Source organism: Carlito syrichta, unplaced genomic scaffold, assembly GCF_000164805.1.
Source record: "Carlito syrichta isolate Samal-C Ts95f unplaced genomic scaffold, Tarsius_syrichta-2.0.1 Scaffold301825, whole genome shotgun sequence".
Taxonomy (NCBI): Eukaryota; Metazoa; Chordata; class Mammalia; order Primates; family Tarsiidae; genus Carlito; species Carlito syrichta.
The window spans coordinates 332,249-360,143 of NW_007245921.1; the positions used below are offsets into that span (position 1 = coordinate 332,249).

Here is a 27,895-nt window from a genome sequence, read left to right on the forward strand (position 1 = left end):
GGGGTGGAATGGGCAGACCACACGTTGGGGCGGGAGGGGGTGGTCATGGCAAGGACAAAGAGGTGTGAGAGAACACAGGGCTGGACACCTGCAGAAGTTCAATGGGGAAGGAAAGATGTACATGAGGAGGCAAGTGGTCCTCACCCCGGCAGGAAATGTCAGCCTGCAGTAGGCACAGGATGGGACAGAGCGACATAGTCATGGGGTCTTCTGGTGGCGGTTTTGGGTCCAGACGACTCCTGCCTACGCCTATCTTGGGAACACCTCCTCCTGCCTGCCCGACTCAGCACAGCAGCCTGCCTGCCACCATGCAGTATTGCCAGTCTTTCTTTCTTAGAGGTTAAGTGGGGCTGCATTAGAAGAATTACATTATTTTCTTTTTCGAGTTAGAGTCTCACTCTGTTGCCCAGGCTGGAGTGCAGTGGTACACCCACAGCCACCCCAGAGTTCCTGCTGGGCTCAGGTGATCCTTCTACCTCAGCCTTCCAAGTAGCCGGGACTATAGGCATGTGCTACCATACCCAGCGAAGTTTTTTATTTACTGTAGAGATGAGGTCTTACCATATTGCTCAGGCTGGTCTCAAACCTGTGGGCTCAGGCAATCTTCTTGCCTTGGCCTCCCAAAGTGTTGGGATTATAGGCTTGAGCCACCTTGCCCTGCCACATTTTTTCCTTTTATAAGACTCCATGTGAGAGAAAGAGGAATGGTATCAAATGTACACCTAAATGAAAGTAATTCCATGATTTGAAACTAAATAAAAAATAAAATGTAGAAAATAACAAATTAGTGACTTTTTAATGGCACTAACAGATAATTTTAATTCTCAAATAATTGTTCACATAGACTAGCATTGGGGCGATATCTGGTGAGATTTTAAGTTTGTTTTCTTCCATTTGCTGCTAATCTTATGCCAAAATAGTCCTGTCATTTTGATATAATAACAAAGTGCCTCATCCAATCATCTTAAACATTCACTGATAGGTTTGCAGTTTAGTCTCCAGCTAATGGCCTGTCTTCTTTGTTTGGTTTTGAGATTTAAGTCAGCTTCATCCAGACTTGCCTGGCAGTGTCCTGTATCCTCTATGACCTTCTTCTCATTTCAGCAAAGCATTTTCTACTCTTGCGCTCACTTAATATATTCATGCGTTCTAATTCATCTTTCCTTTTATAATTATATTTTTAAAGTCATATTAGGCATCCAGAGATAGTGAAATAAATGCCTCTACTCTAATGAACATTTTGTTCAAGACAGCTACTCTTTCTTCCCGGCTCGCCTCTTTCCCTTGCTCCTACAAATGTATCTAAAGAGTTTTCCATGGCTGAAGCTATCTGGAGCCTTTTAACCAGTGTCACTTGTATTCTGCTGAGAACTTTTAAAATTTCCAAGTGGAACTTTCCTGAAAACCACGTATGCTCAACTTTATTCATATGATGTCTACATCTAAATGTGTCCTGAGCCCAGCTAGGTCTCAGTTTTCTACAGCAGCTTAGATGAACTGGATGAAGGAACCGAGGAGGGGCAGAGACCCACAAGAGGCAAAACAGACAGACACGTGAGTGATGGTGCTGAGGGCTACACTTGGGTGTGCAAGCTTCCGGAGGGGGTATCCCTGTGTGTGTAACTCTCAGGGCACCCAGCCTCGGCTTCCCCACATTTTACATTTTATTTCTTTCATATGAAGAGTGGCTGGTCCTTCAAACTTTTAAATTCAGACTCATTCATCAACCTACTGAAGACCTATGGTGTACCAGAGAGTTCCATGGAAAAAAGCAAAAGCACACATCTGTGTTCTGCTTTTATTCTATTTTTTAATTAAAAAATTCTATTTTTTAATTACAATTCATGACAAATAAAATGCGAACAGTTGTGATCAATCAACCACCTTGTTTGTTGAAACAACATTTTGCTGTTAGTGAATCAGGCTGACCTCATAATTTCATTAAACAACAATAAGTAGTCTTAATGAACTACCATTCACTTGGCTCTCCAGACAAAACAAAAAAAAATTTTTAAATAATTCAGTAATGAAAAATGTCTATTAGTCTCTTTTACCTAGTCAGGACTGCATTACCTTCTATCCAAAACCTAGATAACTTGTATATCTGTATGTGTAATTTCACCTCCCTTGTGTTTTCTTATTTTTGATAATGTTTATTTCTCTTTTCTTTGCATTTATTAGGCAAACAAATAACTCAGAGGAAAACAAGATAAGCAATTGTGCAGCGCCTACATTCAATACATTCCTCCCCATCCCCCATATAGTTAGATAATCTGCTTAATAACCTGTTATTGGAAGGGAGAGAACCCACAACAATATACTACATTAACTATAATACAATGAATATCAGTGATAACAAACAAAATCTAGAGGCAAAATGCTTATATGATAAGTGTCTGTGACATTAGCAGAAAATGATTCAAATATCAGTCAACACGATTAATGAAAGTAAAGGAATAATTCAAATGCTCAAAAATATAAATTTCTAACTCATTTTTAGGCTGCCTGATCACAGTGTAGTGGTTCTGAAAGTTATCTAGGTTCAAATTCTAGCCCTGCTGCTACTGGATCTGTAAACTTGGGGTAAGTGATTAGCTTTCTCTGCACCTTAGTTTCCTCATCTGGAATGAGAATAATAGTTCCTGAAAACTCCTAATGCCACTAATACGGTGCCAGGTGCTGTCCACTCTTATGGTTGTACTGCACAGTGGTCTAGAGACTGTTCTGTCACTCACCTTTCTGCCTGCTAGAGTTCAGGACCAATTTGCAGGTTTTGTATTTTGCTTGAGAACTCTGTTCCTAGTACCGCCAATCACATCTACCCACTTAAAGATTTTCAAACCTGGCTCTAGAGAAATTATTCTTATTCTTTGAAATTCAGGGGTCCTGAAAGAAATGTGGTAACAGCTTTTTGGGGACTGTTTTTCTAATACACATGACCTTCCTAGCTCCTTCTCTGCCTTTTTGCTTCCTCCATGCCGTCTGTTAATTACATCTCCAGAAAGCAGGGTTGCCTTTGATCAACAGAAGAACACTGATCTCAAAAGGACAGATACACACATGTATATGACAGGTGCAAAGACAATGGGCTAGAAAGTCTATCTTCAGCTTCTTTGGGAATAGAGGGATATTTGCTTTTTTTAAAAAACTACTAAAGACCTGGCTTGATCTATTTTTTCTTTCTCTATTCAAAGTTAAGCCTGGAAGTAATACATTTTATTTTTTCGTTAAAAAACAAGAATAGAAAAGAGCCTCGTTTAGTAATGAAGGGAACATGACCCTTATTCAATGCAAAGGGCACTGGATTCTACACTCGTCTGTGTGCCAAATAGCACTCTATGCTTTAGAAGCTAATTATAGGGGGGAGACTGACTTTCCAGTCTTTGACTCATATCATATTCTCTGGTGCTCTAATGTGCTAACTCAAGGCTCTCTGTCAACTCTGCCACATTGGAATATCAATGAAGAGTGTCCTCTCCTACTTACCTTTGCTTTCAACTTCTAATTGGGACAGAAAATGTGACAGGTTAAGAGGAAAGAATCACATAAAAACAAAACAAAACTAAAAATTATTTTTCTTCTGTTAATGCAAATGCAACTTGTTTTTCAAACCATATCTACATGCAAAACCATAGAGAAATCTCTTAGGCATAATGTTCCGCAAAAGAAACCAGATGCTATGATTAAATTTACATAAAATTCAAAGACAAGCAAAACTATAATATAGTGATAAAAGTCAGATTAGTGGTTACTTTGACAAACCGACTTTTGGGGATGCTAGAAAAATTCTATATTTTGACCTTGGATGGCATAATAATCATATATAACATTTCACTTTACACCCTTCATGTATATTATGACTCAACCAAAAAAAACTAGGAAATATGCATACAATTTGTTTTGTCTTTAAATTTAAGATGGCAAGTAATATAGTTTAGTGAGCAAAATAAAAGTAAAGAAAGCCAGGGCCTTAACTCTAGTTTTTCTAGAGGTGGAATCTGAAGGCTTATCTCTTTGGATCAGCATTCTAGCATTTTCTTAAATAGGGCTAGAGATTGTTCCCTTGAACTCTAAGCTATTGAAGACATCTAATGAAACTGATTTTTAAAAATCCCTTTGCAAGCATAAAATACAATTAAGCTGAGGAACAACAAGAAGACATACATTCATTAAAAATAACCTGTAAAGTTGGGAAAAATATAGCACAACATTTAAGGTTAACAGATATATTAAATGAGTACACTTAAAGAAAAGGACTTGGAGCATGTTCATCCAGACCTCTTAAAAATCTAGCAATGGGAAAACATTATGGTGATACTGTGAAAGGGCAGAGCCTTGTGGCCTTACCTCTATCCTAAGGTCAGTTAGACTCTTTCTACTTGGGACTCTAATCAATTCATCTCTCAATTGTTCTTAACTTCTATTGATTAAAAAAAAAAAACCAAACACCGAAGTTATTCTCTACATTATAGCTATGACAATGTAATCTAAAGAGGAAAGTGTAGAGGACAGATACAGGAAATAAAAATTTAAGAGCTTATAATTTATTTCAGATGCCAGGGAAATATATTCACCATAATAACAGTTTTAGAGGAAAACATCTCTGTGACTCTGGTATAAAAAAAGATTTCTTAAGTAGTATACCAATGTCCAATCCTTAAAAAATAACATTATTTATTGTTGAGTAAAGACACTATTAAGAGAGTAAAAAGGCAACCTGTAAAGTGGGAGTTTCTGTATGTCTATCCATTCATCCATCCATCCATTCACCCATGTTTCACAAAGGAATTACATCAAGCTATATAAAGAAATCCCAAAACTAGGGAAAAGACTGACAACGTAATTAAAATGGGCAATAGATTTAAACAAATATGTTACAAAAGAGAATATCCAAACGGCCAACAAATATATAAATATACAAAAAGAGGTGTTCAACATCATCATTCATGAGATAAATACATGTTGAATGACAATGAAATAACTTTACAAACCTGCTAGAGTGGCTAAAATTTTTAAAATGGAACATATCAAGTATTGGTGAGATATGGAGCAGCTGGAACTCTCACACACCATGATGAGAGCATAAACTCTCACCACACCACTTTGGAAAATGCCAGACATTAGTGTGTACTAAAACTGAACAAGTACATACCCAGAAATTTTATCCTGAGGATGTACCCAGCAAAAATGCACACATACAGTTACTGTGTTCATTCATAGCAGCACTAACACCAATATTCCTAGCAGCATTATTTGAGATAATTGCAAACTGAAAACTATTCAGGTGCCCATCAACAGTTGAATGATGAATGTAAAAATACCCATTTACTTGTACATTTACACACACAGACACACACACGTATAATTTTTCAAAAAATCCAGTGGTGTAGTCACATAATGGAACACAATATAGACTACAGCGTGATGAAAACCTATACACAACAATATAGATAAATCTTTCCCACCTAATTGAAATATAAGCCAATCATAAAAATAATAACTGCATGATTCTATTTGTATGAAGTCCAGAAATAGATTAAATTAGACCATGTGGTTTTTTAGAACTTAGATAAGGGTTACTTCTGGAGAGGCAGGTAGTAACTAGAAGAAAGCACTGTTGCTGTGTTCTATTTCTTGTTGCTAACCTTCTGTTTCTTGATCTGGTCACTGGTTACAAAAATGGAAAGTATAAAAATTCATCCAGCTGTGTCTCTGAGGTACAAGGTAAACTACAGGTAATGTAAGAAAACATGGAAAATGTCAGAAAGAACCAAGAGAAAATACTAGAATTCAAAAACACTGTAACAGAAATAAAGAATGCCTTTGATGGGCTCAGCAATAGACTGGAACTGGTGACACTGAGGAAATGTCAACAGAAACTCCCAAAATTGAATTCCAAGGAGAAAAAAGTATAAAAAGAACAGAATATCTAAGAACTGTGAGACAATTAATAAAAATTTAACATATGTATAAAGACAATATTGAAGATGAAAGAGAAAAAGGAACAAGAAGAAATGTTTGAAGCAATAGTGACTAAGGATTTCCCAAAATCAATGATAGATAATAAAGCACAGATCCAGAAAGCTCAGAGAACACCAAGTAGGATAAAGACCACAGATTTTATATATATAAGTATATCATATTCAAAGTATACAAAATCAAAGATAAAGAAAAATCTTTAAAGAACCAATAGAGGACCAAGGTTAAGAATTATGCCAGACTTATCTTCAGAAATCATGCAAGCAAGAAGAGAGTGGAGCAAAATATTAGAATGATAAAATAAAAATTCATCAGTTTGTGATGGTTAATTTTATATGTCAACCTGAATGGGCTAAGAGAGACCCAGAAAGCTGGTAAGACATTATTTCTGGTGTATCTGTGAGGGTGTTTCTAGAAGGGATTAGCACTTTAATCAGTAGACTGAGGAGAGAAGATCCACTCTCATGGATGCGGGTGGGCATTATCCAACCCACTGAAGGCCCAAAAGCAACAAAAAGTGCAGGAGGAGTGAATTTACTCTGTCTCTTCTTGAGCTGGCACATCCATGTTCTCTTGTCCTCCAACCTCGAAGCTTCTCAGTCTCAGGCCTTCAGACTCCAGGACATAAGCTAGCCACACTCCTTCCCCCTGTTTCCAAGCCTTTGACTTGTCATAAACTACTCCACTGTCTTCTCTCGCTCTCCAGCCTGCTGATGGTGCGAGGGGAAACCTCCTGGCCTCCATCATGAAATGATCCAGTCTCTAGTGTCTGTCTGTCCATCCAGCCATCCTATTGGTTTTGTTTCTCTGTAGAAACTTGACTAACACACTAACCTAGATTTCTGTACCCAGTGGAATTATCCTTTAAAAGTGAAGGAAAAATAAAGACTTTCTCAGACAAATAAGAATTGAGGGATTTTGCTGCCAGTTAGACCTGCCTTGCAAGAAATGTTGAAAGAAATTCTTCAGAGAGAGGGAAATAATATAGGTCAGAAATTTAGATCTACATTAAGAAAGGAATAACTTTAGAAATTTAAAAATTTTTTAAATAAAATTTTTACTTCTCGTTCTTAATTGCTCTAACACATAACAGCTTGTTCAAAATAAAAATAACATTATATTCAATAATTATAGCTTACAGATCAATAAAATGAATGACAGCAATGTTACAAGGGATGGACAGGGGAGGAACTGGAAAGACTTTGTCATGAGATCCTTGCATTACCTGTGTGGTGCTATAGTGTCATTGAGGGCGGACTTTGATGATTTATTTATTTATTTATTTATTTTTTGAGTTGGAGTCCCACTCTGTTGCCCAGACTGGAGTGCAGTGGCCGCTCCCGGCCACTGCAGCCTCGACCTGCTGGGCTCCGGTGATCCTTCCACCTCAGCCTTCCAAGCAGCTGGAACTACAGGCACGTGCTACTACGCCCGGCTAAATTTTTGATTGATTGCAGAGATGAGGTCTCGCCAAGTTGCCCAGGCAGGTCTTGAACCCGTGGGCTCAGGCAATCCACTCACCTCAGCCTCCCAAAGCACGGGATTATTGGCTGAGCCACCGAGCCTGGCGACTTTGATTATTAATAGTTGTAAATAATACTACCACTACAAAGAGTAAAAACAGAAGTACAACATAAGCAAGAGAGGAGGAAAAAAAAAGAAATCATACAACATACCAAATTAAAACAAAGGAAGGCAGAAAAGCACAATTCATAAAAGAAAAAAAACTTTAGCTAGACTTAATTAAAAACTTCTGCTCTGCAAAAGACACTCTGAAGAGAATGAGAAGCCAGACCACAGGCTGGGAGGAAATCTTTGCCAAATACCTACCAGATAAAGGACTACCATCCAAAATATACAAAGAGGTCCAAAATTCAAGAAGAAGAAAACACACAGCCCCATCAAGAGTGGGCAAGCAATCTGAACACACACCTCCCCAAAGAATAGGCACACATGGTAGTGAGCACATAAAACGATGTTCAGCACCACAGTCACTAGGAAACTATAGATTCATATGACGATGTGTCACCACACACCTATCAGAACAGCCAAAATCCAGAACGCCAACAACATCAACCTGGGTGAGGACATGCAGCCACAGGCGCTCTTGTCCACTGCTGGTGGAAATGCAAGACGGTGGCCACTGTGGAAGACAGTCTGGCAGCTTCTTCTAGTGAAATGTACTTTTAGATCACCCAGCAACCACATCCCTCCCCTCAGAATTTAAGCAAATGCATTGAAAACTTACACTCACACAAAACTTCCACACAGATGTTTATAGCAATTTTATTCATAATTGCCCATACTTGAATAATTAGATTTCCTTCAGTAGGAGAATGGATAAGCAAACTGTGGCACACCTATAAAACGAATACTGGTCAAGATAAAAAGAAACGAGCTATAATGCCACACGAAGGCATAAAGAGATCTTATATTCACATTGCTAAGCAAAATGAACCCATCTGGAAAGGGTACATACTGCATGATTCCAACTCTCTGACATTCTGGAAAAGGCAAAAGTGGGAGGACAGCAGAAAGGTCAGTGGGTGCCAGAGGCTCGGGGAGCCGAGGGAGGGCAGGCAGGGCATCTCCCAGGCAATGGGATTGTTCTTCTGCATGGTCCTGTGGTGGTGGATACCTTCCTTGTACACTTGTCAAAACCCATAGAGTGCCACACAGAGAGAGCTGTGATACTAGCTGCAGGCTCTAGTTATTAATAATGTGGCAATACTGGCTCATAAGTTATAACGAATGCACCACACTAACGCAAGGTATTCACCATAGGGACAACTAGGGGAGGTAAGGGGACATGCTGGAGCTCTGGGTACCTTTTGCTCAATTTTTTTCTGTAAACCTAAAACTGAATAAAGTATATTAATTTTAAAAAGGAACATATGTATATGTATACACATGCAGAGTTTTCTTATATTTATATAAATAGCTTTTATATTTGTTTCTGAGATAATGTGAAAAATAAGGAAGAAAAACATAAATACGAAGGAGTCAGGTTAAAATACATGTGAATGTTAAAGTGTCATGGTTTTTGAGAAAGCTTAACACTAAAAATTTTCATACTAGTATGCTGGTGAAAATACAGCACTCAAGTGTATGAACACAGCTAACTTTGTGAGCAGTAAAGAGAGAGAGAGAAGAGCCCACAGGTCTGTGACAAACTCAAAGTCAAATGCTGCCTATTCCTTCTTTTATTCTCCTTCTGGTCTTTGCTTCTTTCAAATGCTTTTGTTTTACTTCATTTTTACCGTTTATTCAGTCACTTGGACAGGCAAAAAACAATAAGAATAGGCCTAATTTTAATGTGACAAAGTATTACCACCATCACTCTCCTACTTCACATGGCTCTAAAGTGACAGGTGAAAATGTTTCACATGGAAATGAGTAGCTTCATCAAATTAGGCCACACATTCATGGTTGAGTAAATGACTTAAACTGTACAAAGGTAAATACTGAGTGGTAAAGTTGAGAGACCTTACTTTTGACAAAACAAGCAGAGAACAATCAGAGATAACACAATGTATGTGAACACACGTGGGAAAAGCATTTTCTGTGAACTGAAGAAAATGTTAAGAACAATTACAACATACTCTGTGCAGACAGGAACCTTATCTGATTGTCATGTTTGTAGAGTATGTCTCACAAAAGGAACAATATGTCTTTACCTAGTAAATAAATGACTGGCTCATGGTTTTCTTCTAAGAAGGGATAAGAACCTATAAATTAAAAGATATTTTAACCCAAGTTAGCAATGCCCCAAATTTGACTCACATCAATTTCTTCAAGCTAAAGTTTTGAACTCAAGGCACATGTGCAAGGGAAATGAGGTGAGGCCGGGTGGGAACAGGGTTTACTCAGTTCAAGTAATTGCTGTTTAGTTTTTAGAAATGGCTAAATTTCATGTAAGAATGGATTAGCTAAACAGAAGTTTTTCCTCCCTCTGTTTTTAGTACAGCTTAGAAAATGACCCCTTTACCTTATGAAATCTTCTTCGTCTTCTCTCTTTGGCCTCAATTGTTTGGGTTGAGCCATATTAATCCAGTTTGGTAGAGATTTCAAGAGTCTGCTGATGTCATCATCTTTTGCCCAAGATGCACTGATGACAAGTTTTTCTTCTGACTGGACAATGCCCCTAAATGCAGCCAAAAAAAGGGACACTTTAGTGTAATACCTGGTATTCAGGTGGCATTTTCACCTACCCATGCTAAAGAAAAAACAGATCACACCCACCTCTCTTATGAATATAACCCGTTATCTGAGTGGGAGGTGTGGGAACCATGGATAGCCACACTGCTGGGAAACAGCATTTCTAGACTTCATTCTTAATTGTTGAGTAACTGTAAAAGCTGATAATACTAATTAGTTCCTCCTAATCCCTTCAGATAAATAAAAGTGTATAGTATGTTTTGGGGGGATCTTTCAAGAAAGTGTTGATGATATAAAAAGTTGGGAAACCACATAAAAGAATGGACAGCATAAGCAGTACCTAAAAGGCAACAGAAGTGTTACAAGGTTGTTCCTTGACTTCTTGGTCCAAACTACCAATTAGTTCTACTTGAAGGTATTTTTTGAACTCCAGATACTCGTCTGATCAAAGTCAATTTACCATCATAAAGAAAACCTCTGCCCCAGATGTCAGGCAGAAAAAGCCTCTAATTACTGCTATCTCCAGTGGGCTTTGACTAGTGACCTAGAGTTGACAGGTTTCAAGTCTTTTAACAGGGCCTATGGGCTAGCTTCTAACACTGCTCTGATCAGAATGTACCTGTAAATTCATCTTAAGTGTTCAATTTCAACATAATTAAAAAGCTTCTCTCTCTATTCAGCATTTCTGTCACTATAACTGATTTTAATGATCTCAAATCCTTGTCAGCAACACTAGGTAACAAAAATGATAATTATTTATAAGGGAGTAACTAATTAGTTGGCTGCCCTCTGAAGTTGACCAAGACTTCTGGAGGTTTCCCCCAACATACGTAGGGGTAACTTTTGGTATAAGGGTAATACAGGTGACATTAAACAATAGATATGGCATGCATGCTTCTGTGATAAAACCTCCTTGACCCATCAGATGACTCATGTCTGTAGACAAAATAAATTGAAGCCTACACACCTTGACTCATGACAGCCTGACTCAAGATAACATGCTTCCTGTTGTAGGGAGTAATGTTGCGCTAGTTCTTATAAGATAAACTAGAGTAAGAAAGAGAGCTATGGGTGATTTCTAGAATTCTCCTAATTCATGATAAGCAAAAGTTCTCTAGTAGATACGATCAGAGATACCAAAATGAGATGACAGAACCTTCCCTCTGCCCATCTCTCCAGTGACTCTCACTGGTGCCTTCTATTCTCTCCTTCTCCCATGTTATGTCCTTGCGTCTTTTAATGTTTATGAATTCATCCAACAATCCAACTTTTACAAGCTTGTGCATGCAATCTCCTGGAACAGGCCCACCTCAGCTTCCTGTCTGGCAGAGGAAGGAGGGCCCTGATTACACACTGTCATATAGCCCACCTCTCACCCCAGCAGCAGCATGGCACATCTGTCTTACCCCTACTCGTCTCCATCAACCCCCCACTCAGAATCTCATGGATACTGTTCCCTAGTTACCTCCCCTCGTTCCTGTATTTTTAGTGTCTTCTCTCCACAATATATCCCCCAAATCTCCACAGTTTTTAAAAAAATGAATGAATGAACAAATATCTTCCTTGATCCATCATTCCTCTGTAACACAACTCCTCTCTCTCCTTCGAAAGCACCCATCCAGTGAGCAGCCTGCACTGAGTAACTTCACGAACTCACTTCTCATTCACTTATTCCACTCACAAAACCTTTCTCCAAGATCTACTCTATGATTTGACTTGTCTACTGCTTTTATTTTTTTGAATAGTAGTCTTACTCTGTCACCTAGGTTGTAGTGCAGTGGCACGATCACAGCCCACCACAGGCTCAATCTGCTGGGCTCAGGCAATCCTTCTGCCTCAGCCTCCAGAGTAGCTGGGACTACAGGTATGCACCACCACCCCTGGCTAAAGTTTTGATTTTTTTGTAGAGATAATGTCTCACTATGTTGCCTAGGCTGGTCCTGAACTCCTGGACTCCAGTAATCCTCCTTCCTCAGCCTCCCAAAGTGTTGGGGTTGCAGGAATGAGCCACCACATCTGGTCTTATATACTGCTTTTTGGAAATTTTCAGTTATTATATTTTTCATTCCAAAATTTTCTGTTTGGCTTTTTTGCAAATTCACTGGCTTTCCCCCCACAATACATTGTTCTGGAATCTGTTCTTTCATCTCCTTGAATATTGAACATGACTTTAAAGTTCCTTTTATGTAGCTTTATACTCCTTGTAGCTATTTGGATGTCACGTGTCCTGTTTGTTGCATTTGAATTCTTTTCTAATGACGATGCATTTCTTCATAGGGTCTGCCATTTGGGTCTGGAAGCTCCACTTGGATGGGACTTGTCCTCTACAGAAACCCCACATTCACCCAGTCTTCTATGAATTTCATTGGTTCCAAACATGTTTTTCGTTTTCGTTTTTTTCAGCTTAAAGCTTCTTCTTCTGACACAGGCAGTGCAAATGAAGGCCCTTACTTGCATATATCACGTGTGTGGGAGTCTGATTTCTTTTAGGGGCTGCTTTTCTGCTCCACGTTGCGTGGCTCATTCTTAAACCCAGATTTTTCTTCTCCATTCATGGATGAAATAGGCTCTTGAATGACTTCTGCACAGACAAAGCTTTCTCCCTGCCTGGCAGGTGCCACAGTGCTGGCCCCTACTTGACCTCTAGGTGTGGTCCTGATGCCTTTGTGGGTCACTCAGCTCTACCTTTACTCGTTTCTATGGTTTTTAATTCTGCCTTCATTCATGGCATCTGGAGAATTCTCTTTCATCCTTTTGAGTTTGGTAACATATTTAAAATATTTTTAAAGTTATAGATTTTTACCTAGAATTTTTATATGCCAGGAGCAAGAAAAAAGCTCCCTAAATTTAAATACTCCATACTTTTGACAGGAAGTTAAAATCCAGACTCCAACCAGTTGCAATCAGGTTTCTAGAACCACCATTCCAGGGAATTGCTCCACCAACCCATGGACACGTTTTAGTCTTCATACTCTGACCATCTCCTCTTCTTAAAGCATTACTCCTCTACTTTCCATAGCATTTTCTCCTGGCTCTACTCCTGCCATCCTGACTTTTCCTAGCCAACCCTGGTGGCTCTTTTTCTCTGTCCATACTGCCCATGTAGTGTTCCACAGGATTCCGCATTCCTCATTTGAGCAATCTCATCTTCTTGCCAGACTTGACTCACCTGCATTCCAATGACTGTTATTTCCAGGGCAGCCCTCTCTTGGACCGTCACACACAAAGGATTACTGGAGAGCTCTACTTGAAAGTTCAAGTTAAAATGAATCGAAAGAAACTCATTGTCCAACCCTCCCTCCCCCCTATTAAACATCTAGTGTTCCCTATTCAAGCCATACCATTATTCAAGTCAGGAACACACAGGGTCACCCTCATCAACTACAGTCACCACATCCTGCCAATTCTACATCCTTAATAAATCAGTCATTTCCTCTCCAGGTTCACTGCTGTTAACCTATACTTAAACTCTCATCATTTTTCACTTGGACTTGGAATAACCTTGCAACTGGGGGTTCTTGCTTTCAGGTACAAGACCATCAGTCCAGCTCACCACACCAGTTAGAAGAGTCTTTTTCTAACCTACAGACACGATCATGTTATTCCCCTTCTTAGAACTCTTCAGTGACTCCTAATTCCCGGTAAGACCAAGACCAGACTCAGTGAGGTGTGGACACCTGTCTTTGCAGCTTCCATTCCGGCTGTTACTTTCCTGCTATGTCTCTGGTCGCGACTCCTAGTTGAGCCCCAGTCTGTGATGGCTGAACACACCATCCATGATGAGTGTCCTAGGGTTTTCGAGAGGGAATACAGTGTCTCCTGCCTCAGCGTGTCCTCTCGGCCCAGGACGCCTTTTCCCACCCTTCTTGTTTGCTTCTGCTCACCAAGCATGGCACCCTGCTCCTTGGTATAACGAAGGCCTCTCTTTTGTGCCACATTTCCTTATGCAACAGGTCAACTTTGACTGCACGTTAGATTCACCTAGGGGAGATATTTTACAAGCCAGATGTCCAGGCCATACCCAAGACCAAGTACATCAGAATTTGTGGGAGGTGAGAGACAGGAAGCATCATTTTCTGAAGTTTCCACATGACTCGAACGTGTGCTCAAGGGCGACTCCCCTGCTTTGCCCACCTCTCCTCTCATGGGTCCTAGGCACATCTCTATGTGATGGGATTGCACAATGGACAGTGAGCTCTCTGAGGGGACCTGCTTCTTATTAGTTTTGTGTCCCCCATGTCTAGCATAACATCTGGTATTTGGAAGGTGTATGATAACTGAACTGGAGATAAAAACAAACCCTCTTCAGTCTTAAGAGTACAGACAACTTGTTAAATGAAGACCACTTTAGTAGTTTCCCTTTTCTTCTCTATACTAAACAACTTAGATGAGCTATCAAGTCACTTGTCATTTAGCTAAACAAAGATCTTTCCAGGCCATATCCTTCACTATGCCCCCTGAATTCAATACAAATCAGAATAATGAATACAGGTGTGTCCCCTCTGGAAAAAAATTCTAAAAAAAAGCATTAAAAAATTCTGACTCACAAGACAAACTAGGGCATGATTACTGGCAAATCTTCCCCTTTCATCCCACCTATTCCTAGGTGGCCTATTACTTGACAGTTGCCCCCAAAACTTTATCTGTGAAAAATCTGTTCATATGTCAGTCAACAATGATTTTCCCCTTGGAAACAAAATAAACAAAGCTCCTTCTTTTATACTCATCATCTACAGTCTCACAATTAGCATACAGTCTTCCATAGCAGTATGGACCACCTATGACCTGGGGGCCAAATCTGCCCATCAACTGTCTTTGAATGTCCTCTAAGCGAACAATGGTGTTGACATTATTTAATGTTTTTAAAAAACTAAAAACAGGCCGGGCTCAGTGGCTCAGCGGCTCAGCCTGTAATCCCAGCACTTTGGGAGGCCACGCTGAGTGGATTGTCTGAGCCAACGGGTTCCAGACCAGCCTGGGGAACTTGGCCAGACCTCATCTCTACAATACATAAAAAATTAGCTGGGCGTGGTAGCATGCACCTGGTAGTTCCGGCTACTTGGAAGGCTGAGGCGGAAGGATAGCTGGAGTCCAGCAGGTTGACACTTGGGTGGCTGTGAGTGTGTCACCGCACTCCTGCCTGGGGGACAGAGTGAGACTCCAACTCAATAACAACAAAGAATAGTATTTTGTGACATAAGGAAATTGTATAAAATTTAAATCTCAGTGTTCATATCTAGAAAGAATTTTGGCTGAGGGGGGCTCACTTCCTCTAAGACCCACACTACAGGGTAACTTTTCCACAGAGTGAAAAGCCCAAGCCCAATTCATTTCCTGATATCTAAGGCTTTGAGCCCGCACCAGCTGGCCCCGGTTGGCTTGGATTCAGTTTAGGTCCGTAGGTGTGAGATGGTGCTGTCCATTTTGGGAGACTGGAATCTCCATTTTAGCACTAGCTGGAATTTAAAAAAATTAGATTAGTAGAACACTACAATATAGGTACCCACATTATTCACTTACATGTTTTAAAAGACTGGATTAATTCAACAATTCATACTTATAGCTCTCACTTTATTAAAGAATTCAAATTAACTAAAAATGCTACTACATACTGCCCTCAACAACAAATATATTAATTTATATTGGAATGAAATCAATCTCAAAAGCAATCCCAAATATTCTAATCTGAAATACTGACAATGATTAGCTACATAAAATTACCTAAAGAAAATGTTTCATTCAAGTGGCAAGTTGCCACCCTGACCAGGTGCATTTATTAGCTTTTGATTTTGTGATAAACCAGATTAAAGTGGGTTAAAAAATTCCAGGACATCCAAACAACCTCAAAAACAGCGAGCTACTTCTCCAACAGCTATTCCATAAGAGGGGTAGGGTTCATCATCCCCACCAGAACCATAATCTACTCATTAATTCACAGCTAAATGGGCCACAGACAGAGCCAAATGGGTAATGACTGTGCCTGTTCCCAGGAGGAAGAGGAAACTAGGTGTGTTCTTGGTATAGGTGACGAGGCTGCTGAGAGGCAAGCCCACCCTCAAGACACAGCTGAGTATGCTTTATTCAGAAAACATCTGCTGGTGTCAAATGGCCCTGACATGCCCTGCTTCATCTCTGGAACAGTGAGGAAGGGCGAATGTGCATGGTCTCTGGACACAGCTGGGAACTGAATCTTTCATTAGGTAAACAACCTGGGGCAGGTGGGACTAATTGGATTCAACTGTTTGGTGACAGCTAGGGCTTGATGTTTACTTTCCAGACTGAATCTCTCAGATACTCCAAAAACTCAGAGCCCAACGAGATGCATGAACCTTGCACAAGGTTGGCCCAAATTAAACTGCTATATTCCAGTTTAGACAGGGAATGACGGGCCCTAGAGCGGGAGAGACTGCAGTGAAATGTCCAGCAACACAAGTGCTCATGACAGTTAGGGATGCAAAAATAAGTGCTGGAATAATGCTTCTGAATAAAACAAGACAGACACAAACAAAAGCCAAACATGCCCTTAAGATAAGACGGGGCAGGACACATAGGAAAAGAGCAGAGAAGCATAAAATCATCTCCACTATCACACTCCATGCTGGTCAGAGAGTTTTACGGTGGTTTCTGTATCAACCTGAGAATCACAACTTAAACACCTGGCAACTCTGGAGATGACTGACAGGAAACAGAAACTATTCAAGAGAACCTAGGGAAAAGGGATGCAGAATATGGACGTTTACAGAAGGTAACTCTTGGGGCTAATAACAACCTTTAAATAGACAAGTGGCCATATGAAGGGTCATAATTGTTTGACATTTAAAAGACTAAGAAGAAAAGAATTATATTGTAACACAAGTAATGGGCCAGGAATTAATAAAAAATCTCTCTCAACTGTCAATGTTCAGATTTTTTTTATGATAAGCAAATTTAAATATATTCTGTGTTAGAATATTCTTAAGATCTTTAGAAAAGGATATCAGATGAGATAACTCCCTGTTTAAAACTTGCATGTCTTCCACTGAACACAGAATACAACTCAGCGTCTCTGGCCTCGAGGTCCTGGATCCTGGTTCCTAACCTGGCCTGTACTTGAAAATACCCAGCAAACATTTTAAAAATGCATCAGTTGTGCATCTGAAGCAGAGCCCAGCACGGGCATGTTGGACACCTGAGATTCTCACGGGCAGCCAGAAATGGCCCAAGTGGTCTGACCAGCACTTAGTCCTCCGCTCTCTGATCACTTTGCTTCAGCTAAACTCACCTGACATCAAACTGCTCCCCCTTCAGACATGCTCCCTCCTCGGCCAGTAGTGCTCCCTCCTCGGCCAGTAGTGCTCCCTCCTCGGCCAGTAGTGCTCCCTCCTCGGCCAGTAGTGCTCCCTCCTCGGCCAGTAGTGCTCCATCCTCGGCCAGTAGTGCTCCCTCCTCGGCCAGTAGTGCTCCCTCCTCGGCCAGTAGTGCTCCCTGCCTCCCCACGTGCTCCTTCTTAGCAGGAGTGAGCACAAATGCCATGTCCTCCTCAGTGAGGCCTTTCCTGTTGCTGCTCCAACTTGAATCTTTTTTTTAAAATCGTATCATACCATTCTTGTGGCTGAGAAACTTTTGTTTACTTGTTTGTTACTTGGTTGCTATCTACCTCTCTCCCTTAAAGTGTAAACTCCAAGAAGAGCAGCACCAAGTCACTTCCCTACCTTCAGCCCTAGGGCAAGGCTGGCTCCAGAACTGCTCAGAAAGTAAGTGCTGAGTGAATAAAGAAATGGAGTGAAGGAATGAAAGACACCATTGAAGCACAAGGCACCAGGGAAATAACAGAGGGCATATAAATGTCTTTCTTTTGCCCCTTTTTTTTTTTTTTTTTTTTTTTTTTAGTTGGGCCCCAGGCTGGTGTGCAATGGCATGTTCACCACCACTGCAGCCTTGACCTGCTAGGCTCAGACGAACCTTCAGCCTCAGCCTTCCAAGTACCTGGAACTACAGGTGCGTGCCACCACACCCAGATGATTTATTTATTTATTGTAGAGATGAGGTCTTGCCAAATTGCCCAGACTGGTCTCAAACCCTGGGCTCAGGCAATTTTCTCACCTCGGCCTTCCAAAGTGCTGGGATTATAGGCGTGAGCCACCACACCCGGCCTCTTTTGCCATCTTGTTAATGGATGTTAGCAATATCACTGATGGATTAATTTAAAAGTAAGAAAACACCACCAAGAGCAGTGAAAGCAAACAACTGTACTGGCTGACACTTAGCAGGTGGTAACCAAGGACTGAACATTCTTCCGTGCACTTTTCATCATTAACTCTTCTAATGCTCACAACAAACCTGTGTGATAAGTACTGTTATTGTTCCCATTTGACAGATGAAATATTGAGGCCCAGAAGTGTGAGAGTTTGCCTGGGAGTTGGCCAGCTAGCAAGGTAGAGCCTGACTCGAACCCAGGCCTACTGCACTGGACCTGTGTTCCTAACTGGACCACTGTCTCCCTAAGCCATGGGAAACACTGTTCAGGCTTCCAGTCTCCTCTTTAATTCCACTGACTCTTCTTTGGGCTTTAGAGTCAGACAGACTTAGCTTCCAACGTACACATGAGCTTCCACATGTAGCACTCAGCTGTGCTGGTCACCGTCCTGAACCTCTGCATCCTTATCTGTGAGGTAGGAAGCATCTACATGAACAGAACTGCCATGACTGACGAGAAGCTAGTGGCAATCAAGTCCCCTTCCACAAAGTCTGTGTCCTTGATGTGTATTTTCATTATTACTCTGCATCAAGGTTCCTGCAACAGATTCCCACCTGGTCACAGTAGACGGAGTCAGGCAGGAGGAGTGAGGGTGGGCTGCTCGCTGCAGGATGTGTAGGACACCTGCTAGGTTGTGGCATCTGTGTTTGGCCAGGAAGACAGCTGAGGTGCCCTGGACAAGCTAAGTGCAGGGTTCACTTGGTCAATACATAAGAGTGGAAGGCCTGTGTGGAAACACCATGGAGACACCGATGTGGAAAATGATACATTAACTTCTAGAAGCTAAGCATTCAGACCAATGACTTCCAACCAGTAACATACCCGAAGACCACTCTGGGGATATTTTGAAACTATACGTGTCCGGGCTCCACTCTCAGTGGGTCTAGGGTGAAAACGTCATTATGTGTGTTTTGAAATTCCCCCCAACAATTTGGATGTGAACCCCCAGTTGAAAAACAATGTTCTAGAAAGAGAAAGAGATGTAAGTCAATAACTAAATAATACATTTAAAAAATGTAAGTCGCAATACAACGGGATAAATACCAGAATAGAGTAGTCCATAATAAGTCCCAGAAGCACACAACAAAAGCTCATCTGCCCACTGCCCTTTATGAAACAGACACATATCTCATAATGTCTTTTGTACCTATTCAATATTTAATAAGAATGAACATACACCAATATTAGGTAACCCAAGAGGGAGACTACAAAGGTCTAAGAGGCAGACTGTCAGATCAGCACCTCACGGAGTTACAGACGGCTTCCCTGGCACACGCCCTTGGCCTTCTGCAAAGCAAGCTCCAGAGGCTCTCCTGCCGCTAGGACCTGGTGTCTGGCTACACAGAAACCCCAAGGGCTCCATGAACCTCCATGGCCCTGGGGCCTTGTCTCTGCTCCTTACCACAGCAGGGACAGTGACTGGGACTTGGATCACAACATCCTCCTGACCCAGACCTAGAACAGTGCTCTCACCTACCGTGAGGGGTCTCTAAATTCCTGTTTTCTGCCCATTCCTACCCAACCACACTGTCCACTCCAGCCGTTCTGATTTCCCAGCCTATCCCTGCGCGTCATGGCCACCCATGCTGCATGGCAGGGTCACCCATACTGCGTGGCACGGACACCCATGCTGCCTGGCTGCAGGCTCACCTTGTCCAGTCTGGTAGGAATTTCTGCACTCTACCAAACACACCAAGGGCTCACAAGGTACCCAGCCCTGGGCCACCTGGATCCCTGCCATCAGTGGTTCTGAGTCTACCATTCTTGAGCTCTTTCTTCATGCTCCAGCCTGAGTTCTAGCTCCTCTCTGAGAAGTGGGGAAAGGTGTGGCCCAAGGATGGCTACATGCTCCTATAAACACCATGCTTGTGTCTTAAACTAGCTGAGCTCTAATGTCAGGGAAGAGCTCCACTTGCATTTTCTACCAGGTCCAACACAAGGCCAGGGAGGCTCCCTTATCCCCTATCCCCAAGAAAGACATCAATTAGTTAACTGATGCAAAACTGGAAGCAACAGAAACTTCAGAACACTGTGATTTCCAATCTTTAAATTATTATTTGACCCAGAGGACGGGCTAGGGGGAAAAGTGCTGGGCTTGGAGGCAGTTAACAGTCAGCATAGGACAGAACTCACAGCTGAGTCTTCCTTCCAGCCCAAGGGGCATGGCTAATTGAGGAAAACGTGTCACCCTCCTTTCCCTTCCAGAAAACCTCTGTCTCTCCAAAGTATGCCATGACATCACCACACAGGGCCGTCCTCTCCAGAGTGCGAGGCCCACAGAAAGGTGGTATGTGGCTGCTCTTAGGGCCCTGAGCCCCACCCGCTGCTCAGTTCTCTGGGAACCTAGACTGCAAGCTGACTCTCAGCAGAGGGCATCGTGGGCTTAGGAGGTGCACTGTCTGGAGAGAGTGCTGCCGATGAGTGATTGGGAGACTAGACTGCAGTCTCCTGCTCCTTGTTCCTTCCCAGCGTTATGCCACTCTGGATCATTTGAATTGTATATGGTTTTCTATTTTAGTCAGTCATTTGCTGGCAGCAAACTAGCATACTTCCTGCTCTTCCTCCCTGTAATCAGGGTCTGGTTGTCCAAATGGAACTGCCCTAATGACTGCTCAGAAGGGGCCAATCTGGGAGGTCCCTGAGAGGAGGAGGGGAAGGAAGGACACTTGGCACCTTCAGAGTCCAACAATAAGAAAATACATTCTCACTCAGTCTGAATAGCCTGACTGAGTCATGGGCAACAGCACACTGGGTTCTGTGTCGCATGTGGGCATGTGTGTGCAAAGGCACATTGTTGTAATACGTCGAAAAGAGAATTTTCTACGTATTCCCCTTCAGAGCACCATAGAATTGCTCTTCTCAGCCCTGAGAAAAATTCCACCTGGGTCTGTAATTCAGCAGCCAAGGTAGAACATGCCCAGACACTGCCCTGTGAGTAGTCGGGTAGTGGGCACTGGCAAATGGACACCCCTGCAGACACCGACCATGCTGGGAGGAATGCCACAGCAGATTGGCTCAGGGAAGGGGCCAAGATGCCTTGATGCCACACAGTGCCAACAGCCCAAAGCACGGGCCATGTGGCTGTGTTCCAGAGGCAGTCCACAGGAGGTACAGTTCTGCTGTGCGGACAAAATGGTGAAACACAAATGACAGAGAAAGAACTGAGTTCCTATAGGAAGGATAGACCATGTGGAGCAAAACCACCCATGTGTTGGTCCAGATCCAACGCTCCTCTGTGGCACGCCCCACCTACCACTGCCCAAGGTGGCTGGCAGTTTTCTCCTTTCTCTCTTATATTAGCACATATCCCTCGCTCCTTCCAAGTCCTTTTCTTTAAACACAAATGTACATGATTTCTCCTACTTAAATCATAAATCAAAAAACTCTCTAGCTACTACCCATTTTGCTCCCCTTTGAACAAAACTTGCTGTAAGACCTGTGCTTGTATTTGCAATTCCTCCACTCCCAGTGTATGCTTTATGTCCATGCCGTTGCATTTCACCCCTAAACTCCCTAGAACAGCTCTCGTGATGGTCACCAATGGCTCCATCCACACCACTAACTCCTCATTCGGCCCAGCTGAGTGGATGCTCGCTTGGCAGCAGTATGTGGCCTGGGTGATCCTCACCCTCACTCTTGATTTCCTCCTGCCTCACTGGCTGTTGCTCCTCATATCCTTTGCTGACTTCTTCTCATCTCCAGAACTTCCTAAAAGTCCACAGTCCTCTCCTCTCCCTCCCTGGAGACTGTGTCTTGTCCTGTGTTTGAAGTGCCATGTAGATGGTTGCCAAATGTCTGCATCCAGGCCAGACTTCTCTCATCTGGATGTATAGATACAGCTGCCTGCTTCTTATCCCCACGTGGCTGTCTACAGTCACTTAGGATTTAAATCCTGATCTGCTTGCCCCAAATATGCTGTCTCCATCTCAACAGCTGGTAACGCCCTCTCTTCACACCTCAAACACAGCATCTTCAGAGTGGTTTTTGACACCCGCCTTTCTCTCACATGCTGTCTACAATCTGGCAGGTAATCTGGCTGGCTGTCCCTTCAGACACATTCAGAGGCAGCCAGGTATCACCATGTCCGTGCCACTCCCAGTCCATGGGTTCACCTGCTTCTGCTCATCCCCTTACAGCCTGCCTTCAACATTTGGGGTGTCAGTGCACACAAGCTCGTGCTGCTCCTCACAGGAGCCCTGCAACACCCATTTCACACAGAACAGAACTGATGTCCTAGAGTGGCTCATGGGCTCTCTGTCCCTTCTCGGCCATCCTCCAATACCGCTCCTTGTCTACTTCACCGGCTCCCCTGGCCTCCTTGCTGCTCTGTCAAGTGTCACACAGGCTGCGCCTTGGCCTTTGCTCTGCAACAGTGCCCTCTGCCTGAAACTGCAGAGCCTTTCCTCAAAGCTCGCCCAGCGGGGCATCCCTGGGTGGCCTCCTTCTCCCACTCTTGCCCGCATCCATTCCCTCCTCCATGGTACTTACTGCCTTCTAAAATTCCTTGTAGTTTGAATATGTGTTAAATTTATTTATTGTCTATCTCCCCTCTCCCATCCCCAAAAGAAGAGAAACCCCATGAAAGCAGATATTTAATCTGTTTGGGTCACTGCTGTATCTTTAAACTCTCATACAAGTACTGAAAGACTGGTTGAATGAATGAAGTCCTAGAAACCTAATAAATGCATTATTTAAAGGATGGAGTGATCCACTGTGTTAATGGTTAATGAGATCAAAGTAAATTCTGATAGGCTTAATACATTTAGGCACAGAATTTGGGGTACTGAAATAGTTCAAAGCACAGATTAACAGAACCACTGCTTATAACCTGATGACAACTCAACAGACAGGGGAAATGCCTGGGAGTACCTCCCTGATGTCCATAAAAGATCAGGAAGGTAAATTACAGATATGGGGCGATTTTGACAGATGATTAAAGATTGTTGGTGAACAGTTAGGGAGTGGTACTCACTAGGATCTGGGAAGATCTCTTAAGGAACTGTAAGAAGGAACAAAGAGAACAAAGAAGTGTAAAGGGAAAAAGCAGGAATAGCTCTAACCTTGAGGCAAGCATTACTCCTTTCCCGGAAACTTTCTCTGTAGACATTACGCAATTGATTGTACCCTTATCCGCCGTACCTGCATAACCAGCTACATGCTTCTGTAAACTTGCTTGCTTGCCCATGCCTCCAGAATGTTGCGATAAGAGCCCTGGGAAGTCCCAAGTTCTATCTTTAACCCGCCAGGATGTAAATCTAACTACATAAGACAGCCCTGTGTTGCAGCTCGGGGCCCTTGCTCGGAAGTAGTTCCCTGCAAGCAGCTGCTGGCCAGCAAGAGCCTTGACTAATAAACCTTTCCTTTGCTAATTTGAGTCGGTGGGCTGTCATTTAATCGCTCGGACCCTACTTCATCTGGGGGCTCGTCAGGGATAACTGAGCGCTTAAATGCACCCGTTTTAACCATCGGGTCTTGTGGGGCTGTGTCCTTGTGAACTCTCTGGGTTGGATTGGGCCTGTCTCTCTGGCAGACTCACAATGCCTCTGGAAGCCCTCAGAGAGGTAAGTCAGGTTCCTGATTTCTGTTTTGAGTGCACTCCTATAGAGACCCTCAGGAAAGCTGGACGCAGCGCTAATTCCGGGGTCCGAGGTCCCAGTGAGATGTCACCAGGACCTCCTGTTTTGCCCATGGGCAGTTAAGTCTCTCTGTTCAGTCCTTGTCCTTGTCTTTTTGTGTTTGGTGTTTGTCACTGTTGTGTCTGTCATTGCTGTCGATATCATGGGACAATGTTATGGGACAATGTTCTTAGCCTGACACCCCTCTGCAGCTGGTCTTGTGCCACTTCAAGGATTTCCAGAAAGCGGCACAGGACACAGGTGACCAGGTGAACAAGTTTAAACTAACCACCTTTTGCTCTCTCGAATGGCCCACATTTCCTAATTGCAGCTGGCCATCAGAGGGGACTTTCAATCCCACTGTAGTGGAGAGAGTCAGCCAGTTCGTCTGTCGCCGTCATCCAGACCAGATCCCGTATATTACAGCCAGGTACCTCCTGGTAATGCAACAACCATCATGGATGAGGAAGGCACAGAGAAATGATAACTCTTCTCATATTTTATCTCTACAGGAAACTCCTAAAGCCAAATCCCCAGTCCTCCAGAGTCCTCTGGAGGATGACGACATTCCCCTGCCATACCCAGCACCCGGGCAAAAACAAGGGGCTCAGGAGGCTCTCAGCCTGTCACACACTAGGAGCGGGTCCCCCTATCAGCCCATCTATCCTCAGGAGAGCCGACGGGTCCCAGTCAACTGACGAGCCCAGATTCGTCCTTGGAAAAACTGGAGGCGCAGACGCCAGCAGTTCTCCCTGTAAGACAGACTCCAGGGTCTCATATCTCTCCTAGAAACTATCTTTTTGACCCACCAGCCCACATGGGATGATTGCCAACAGCTTCTCTAAGCTCTCTTCACCGTGGAAGTGAGGGAGAGAATCTGCCAGGAAGTGAGGAAGCTGGTACTGGGACCAGATGGCAGGCCTGCAGAGCAGTCCTGTGTGGAGCACGTCTTCCCCACTGAGAGACCTAACTGGGACCCCAACACTGGTCGTGGTAGGGGGCATCTCACCACCTATTGCTGGACTCTAATGGGGGAGGGTCTCTGGCCTGCTGTGAGGCACCCAACAAACTTATCCAAGGTAAGCGAGGTTATTCAGGGCCCACAAAAATTTCCCACTGCTTTTCTGGAATGGTTCATGGAGGCCTACTGGACATACACTCTGATAGGCCCTGAAGCCCCTGAAAACCGGAGGGCACTAGTCATAGCATTTGCCTCCTAGTCAGCTCCGGAAGAAAGAAACTGCAGAAAATTGAGGGCTTCCAAGGCAAAAGATTGTCAGAATTAACAGAGGTAGCTCAGAAAGTTTTTAACAATAGGGACTCCCAGGAAGATAGGCAGGCAAAGAAAATGGCCAAGGTAGTGGTGGCGGCCCTGGAGGGAGCCGGGCCAAAACAGCCAGCCGGAAAAGGGGGCAACAGAAATGCAAAAAGAAAACCGCTGGCGAAAGATCAACATGCATACTGCAAAAAGTTTGGGCACTATGTGAAAGATTGCCCAAACAAGCTGCCCTGACTGCAGGTACCCCCCACACGGTCAGAAGAGTACCCGCCACCACTGCCCACTCCGGTGCTCCAGTTGCAGACAGACTGATGGGGCCAGGGCTCTAGTAACACCCCCCCGCCCAGAAACTGACAGTGGGGGATGAGCCTGTCCACTTTCTAGTAGACACGGAAGCTGCAATCTCAGTTCAACAAAAGGATAAGGGCCCCCTTCAACAGAAACGAACTCTGGTCCAGGGAGCTACCGGAACCCAATTAGTCTCCTGGACCACTGAAAGGACGGTAAACCTGGGAAAGAGGGAAGTGACCCATTCGTTTTCAGTAATGCCAGACTGCCCGTACCTGCTCCTAGGGCAAGACCTTCTACACAAGCTTAAAGCCAGCATAGGTTTCCAGGAAACCACGACAACTGCAAAATTAAGTCAGCCAGAGGTGTCAAGAGTTCTTGTCATTGTCCCTCTAAGTGAGGAGTATGTGCTAACTGAGAATAAGCTCCCCCTGGACTGTCAAATGCCTCCCTACTAGTTCAATTACAGACTGAGTTTCCCCGAGTATGGGCTGAATCAAAACCCACCCCCCCGGGCTGGCATCCCACCAGCCGCCGGCCATTGTGCAGCTCAAAAGTTAGGCAATGCCCATCAGAATAAAACAGTATCCTATGCCCCAGGAGGCCAGGAGGGGTATTGCGGTCTATATCCGGTGCCTCCGGCAGGCTGGAGTCTTAGTACCATGCCACTCGTCCTGGAATACTCTGCTGCTCCCGGTCCGGAAGGCAGGCACAGGGGATTACTGGCTGGCGCAAGACCTAAGGGAAGTTAATAAACGAGTGGAGGACATTCACCCCACAGTCCCTAACCCGTATACCCTTTTGGGGGGGCTCTCCTCTGAAAGACAAGCATACACTGCCCTGGACCTTAAGGATGCCTTCTTTAGCATCCCACTGGCCAAGCAGAGCCAGCCTATGTTCGCCTTTGAATGGACGGATCCAGACAAAGGGGAGAGTGGCCAATTAACTTGGACCCGGCTCCCACAAGGGTTCAAAAACTCTCGCACACTGTTCGATCAGGCTCTTCGCCAGGATCTCCGAGCCTTCCGGCAACAGCACCCCGAAGCAACTCTGTTGCAATATGTAGATGCAGCGACCTCAAAAGGTGAGTGCCTATGTGCCACCAGGCACCTGCTCAAAGAACTCCAGACTGGGATATCAAGTATCGGCAAAGAAGGCCCAGCTCTGCGTAACAGTAGCCACCTACCTTGGCTACAACCTCCAGGAAGGTAAGAGGTCTCTGACTAACCAATGCATACAAGTTATAATAGGCATTCCAGTCCCAGGAAATAAAAGGCAGGTCCGGGAATTCCTAGGGGCAGTGGGGTACTGCCAGCTCTGGATCCCCAAATCTGCTGAACTTGCAAAACTCTTATATGAAATCACAAAAGAACCAGAGGCCAGCTTCCAATGGACTCCAGAGGGTGAAAAAAGCCTTTCAGGCCCTCAAAAGTGCTTTAATTTCAGCCCTGGTGTTGGCCCCGTCAGACATAGAAAAGTCATTCCACCTCTTTGTGAACGAGAGGTGCGGCGTCGCCCAAGGGGTCCTGACCCAAAAGCTCGGGCCATGGAACAGGCCAGTTGCCTATCTGTCAAAAAAACTAGACACAGTTGCCTCAGGCTGGCCGCCTGTTTGCGAGTTGTTGCGGCTCTTGCTGTACTGGTAAAAGACTCAGATAAACTAACCATGGGACAGGATTTAACCATTATGGCCACCCATGCTTTAGAGTCTTTGTTCCAAGGGGCCCTTGATAAATGGATGTCTAATGCTCATATAACTCATTATCAAGCACTGTTACTAGACCAGCCCTGGATCAAGTTCCAGCGTGCCCCCAGCTTAAACTCTGCAACTTTGCTGCCAAAAGAAAGCACCTTGGAGCTCCTGCACTGCTGTTACGAGGTAACGAAGTTTCAGAAACTACGTTGGGATCTCACAGACGTCCCGAGACATAACCCTGACCTGACACTTTTCTCGGACAGCAGCAGCTTTGTGCAGGATGCAGTAAGGTACATGGGGGGTGGTGGTAGTCACCTTGCAAGGACCTGTATGGGCTGAGCCCCTACCACCAGGGACATCAGCCCAGAAAGCAGAGCTGATCGCCCTAACAGAGGCCCTAAAGGCAGGGGTGGGAAAAACAGTTAAAATTTACACTGATAGCAGATATGCATTTGCCACGGTGCATGTGCATGGCACAATCTACTGGGAGAGGGGATTGCTCACTGCAGAAGGGAAAACTATTAAAAACAAAGAAGAAATCCTGAACCTTCTAGCAGCTATATGTTCCCCAAAGCAAGTCGCCATTAGCCACTGCCCTGGTCACCAAAAAGGGAACTCAGAGAAGGCGATAGGAAACAGAAAGG

General features: G+C 43.7%; 1 protein-coding gene across 1 annotated transcript in view; it reads right to left on the reverse strand.

The window, feature by feature from the left end:
- The window catches only part of LOC103257640 (exocyst complex component 4), a 230,683-nt gene that overhangs the window by 117,167 nt on the left and 85,621 nt on the right, over positions 1-27,895 (reverse strand). The window contains exon 3 of the mRNA XM_008055332.2: positions 9,968-10,123. Coding sequence (XP_008053523.2) covers positions 9,968-10,123 — 156 coding nt within the window. The remainder of the gene's footprint in view (positions 1-9,967; positions 10,124-27,895) is intronic.